Here is a 2077-nt window from a genome sequence, read left to right on the forward strand (position 1 = left end):
AGGCGGCGGCCGCTCTGGCAGCAGCCATGCCAGGGGCTGGAGGGGCCAAATCTGAAGCCAGAGGCAACGGCCCTCTGCCTGGAGGAGGAGGGCTCATGGAGGAGATGAGTGCCCTGTTAGCAAGGAGGTAGCGACACATCATATATTACTCTTCGATTCAGTACGTCTCAAAATAGGCACTTGAGTCATATGAATGAATTTCAGATCTTGTTTCATATACTACAGAAAAGTGAAACTTGACACAGTTGCCATACAGTAGATTTAGCAAACCCCAATGTTGGTCGCAATGGATTTTGTTGTGCCACCTGAAGAATAAGTTCATGTACTCATCACTCTCACTATTCCTCAGTATTATGAGATGATATGTAGTAAAATCGTAATTTAAATGCACTTTGTTGCTGACAGAGAAGTATCACTGTAAGATCTAGAGAAATCTAAGGAATTTAGGTTTTAAAAATGTGGAGTTCAGGAGGAATTGTGTGGTCTGTGCTTTATGATATTAACATTAAACATGATGATATGTTTTTAAAAATAGCAACTGTTTTTCAGAAATAATTCTGGACTCTGTCTTACAGGAGAAGAATTGCAGAGAAGGGCTCATCACCTGAACCTGACCAGAGATCAGTAAGTACCATTAGATCCTTCTTGTCTGCTGTATTCATGGGGTAGGACTGGATAAGTCTGACTTCTTCCTACTCCATTCAAGCATGTATTAGGTATAAGCAAATTGATATTGGATTAGCATTTGTTGGATATGTGTAAAATTATGTGTGTTGACATATCAACTGTCTTTACATGCTTGAAAGAATAAATAAATCAAATCAAATCAAAGTCTTCCAAGTCCAAACTCTGACTTACATGTTGTATCTTGTTAGCTAGTAAAGTAGCTAAAATCTCATCCAAACTCAGCTTTGTTCAGAGTTTAAAATGATGCAAATGTAGCAAAGTCATTATGATGACAGTTCTGAAGTGCTGACTGGTAATTAGCTTGCCTGTTAATGAAATATACACATACTATTAAGCTATAGTGTCTCATTTTCTCAGTAGCAAGACTAAGCTAAAGGCATCTTGAACCAATCTCTGTACTAAATGAAGTCAGATAATGTTAATATTGATCTTGGATAATTTGCAGTAAGAAAGCAACAGTTACTGTATTTCTAAATTCTGGAATATTTTTCCACATTGTTCACTGGGGCAAGTGTTCTTCAAGTAAATTCTAAAAAACTAGGAAAAATATTCTATTAAGATATGCATAAAAACTTAATTATGATTATAGAATAATACATCACCTACTTTGTGTTGTTCTGCATGTCCTATTGTAATCAAAAAAAGAACAGCAGTGCTCACAGCTATGTCATTGATCCGCGATGAAAGGTCCAGGACTTGGTCCCTGGCTGAACGCAGCTCCACACCCTCACGCTGTAGCTTGTCCTTCATCTTGTTCAGAGTCTTCATCATCTCCTCCTTTTCCTGGGTCTTGGTGTCACACTCCCGCTCCTTCCTCTCTAGTTTACCTAGCAGCTCTGCATGATCTAAAAGTAAACAAAGGTGCAGAAATGTATTTATAAGATGTAAATTCACATAATAACAAACAGGAATCTGTAGAGGCAGAGAAGCAGAACATGACTTGTAGGCAATTATATTAAAACAGATTCATGTAGAAAACATTTCATGATGCATTTTCCCTCTCAACCTGCAGAGGGCAGTGTGTCAAACACTTCTTACCTCTCCGGAACTTCTCTGCCTGGTCTCGCCACTGTTTCACCTCATTCTCATTGACCAACCTGTAAAGCAGACAGACAAAAATAAGTACCAACACAAAAAACACAAACTGGGCAGAGCACAGCACAAAATGTTTGCACATAGTGGTCAACTGCAGTCCAACCAAGTCAAGCTCGACAGAGGAAATGTAATAATGTGATTATAAATTGAAGACTGAGTAATTCTTGACTGTGAGCAGGATACACATTCATTACCAACATTGACTGGGTTGATGCAGATTATTCTTTTAAGCTGCATATTACAACATTAGTGCAAAAACAAATCCTGCAGGGTTGAAATCAAATTACATCCAGGG

The 2077-nt window shown here is 38.5% G+C and overlaps 1 protein-coding gene across 1 annotated transcript in view; it reads right to left on the reverse strand.

Moving 5' to 3' along the window:
- daam2 (dishevelled associated activator of morphogenesis 2) overlaps positions 1-2077 on the reverse strand; it is a 95018-nt gene that overhangs the window by 23134 nt on the left and 69807 nt on the right. Inside the window, exons 12-13 of the mRNA XM_020608570.1 lie at positions 1726-1784; positions 1348-1532 (exon numbers count right to left, since the gene is read on the reverse strand). Coding sequence (XP_020464226.1) covers positions 1348-1532; positions 1726-1784 — 244 coding nt within the window. The remainder of the gene's footprint in view (positions 1-1347; positions 1533-1725; positions 1785-2077) is intronic.

The sequence above is a fragment of the Monopterus albus genome, unplaced genomic scaffold (genome assembly GCF_001952655.1).
Source record: "Monopterus albus unplaced genomic scaffold, M_albus_1.0 scaffold94.1, whole genome shotgun sequence".
NCBI classification, from domain to species: Eukaryota; Metazoa; Chordata; class Actinopteri; order Synbranchiformes; family Synbranchidae; genus Monopterus; species Monopterus albus.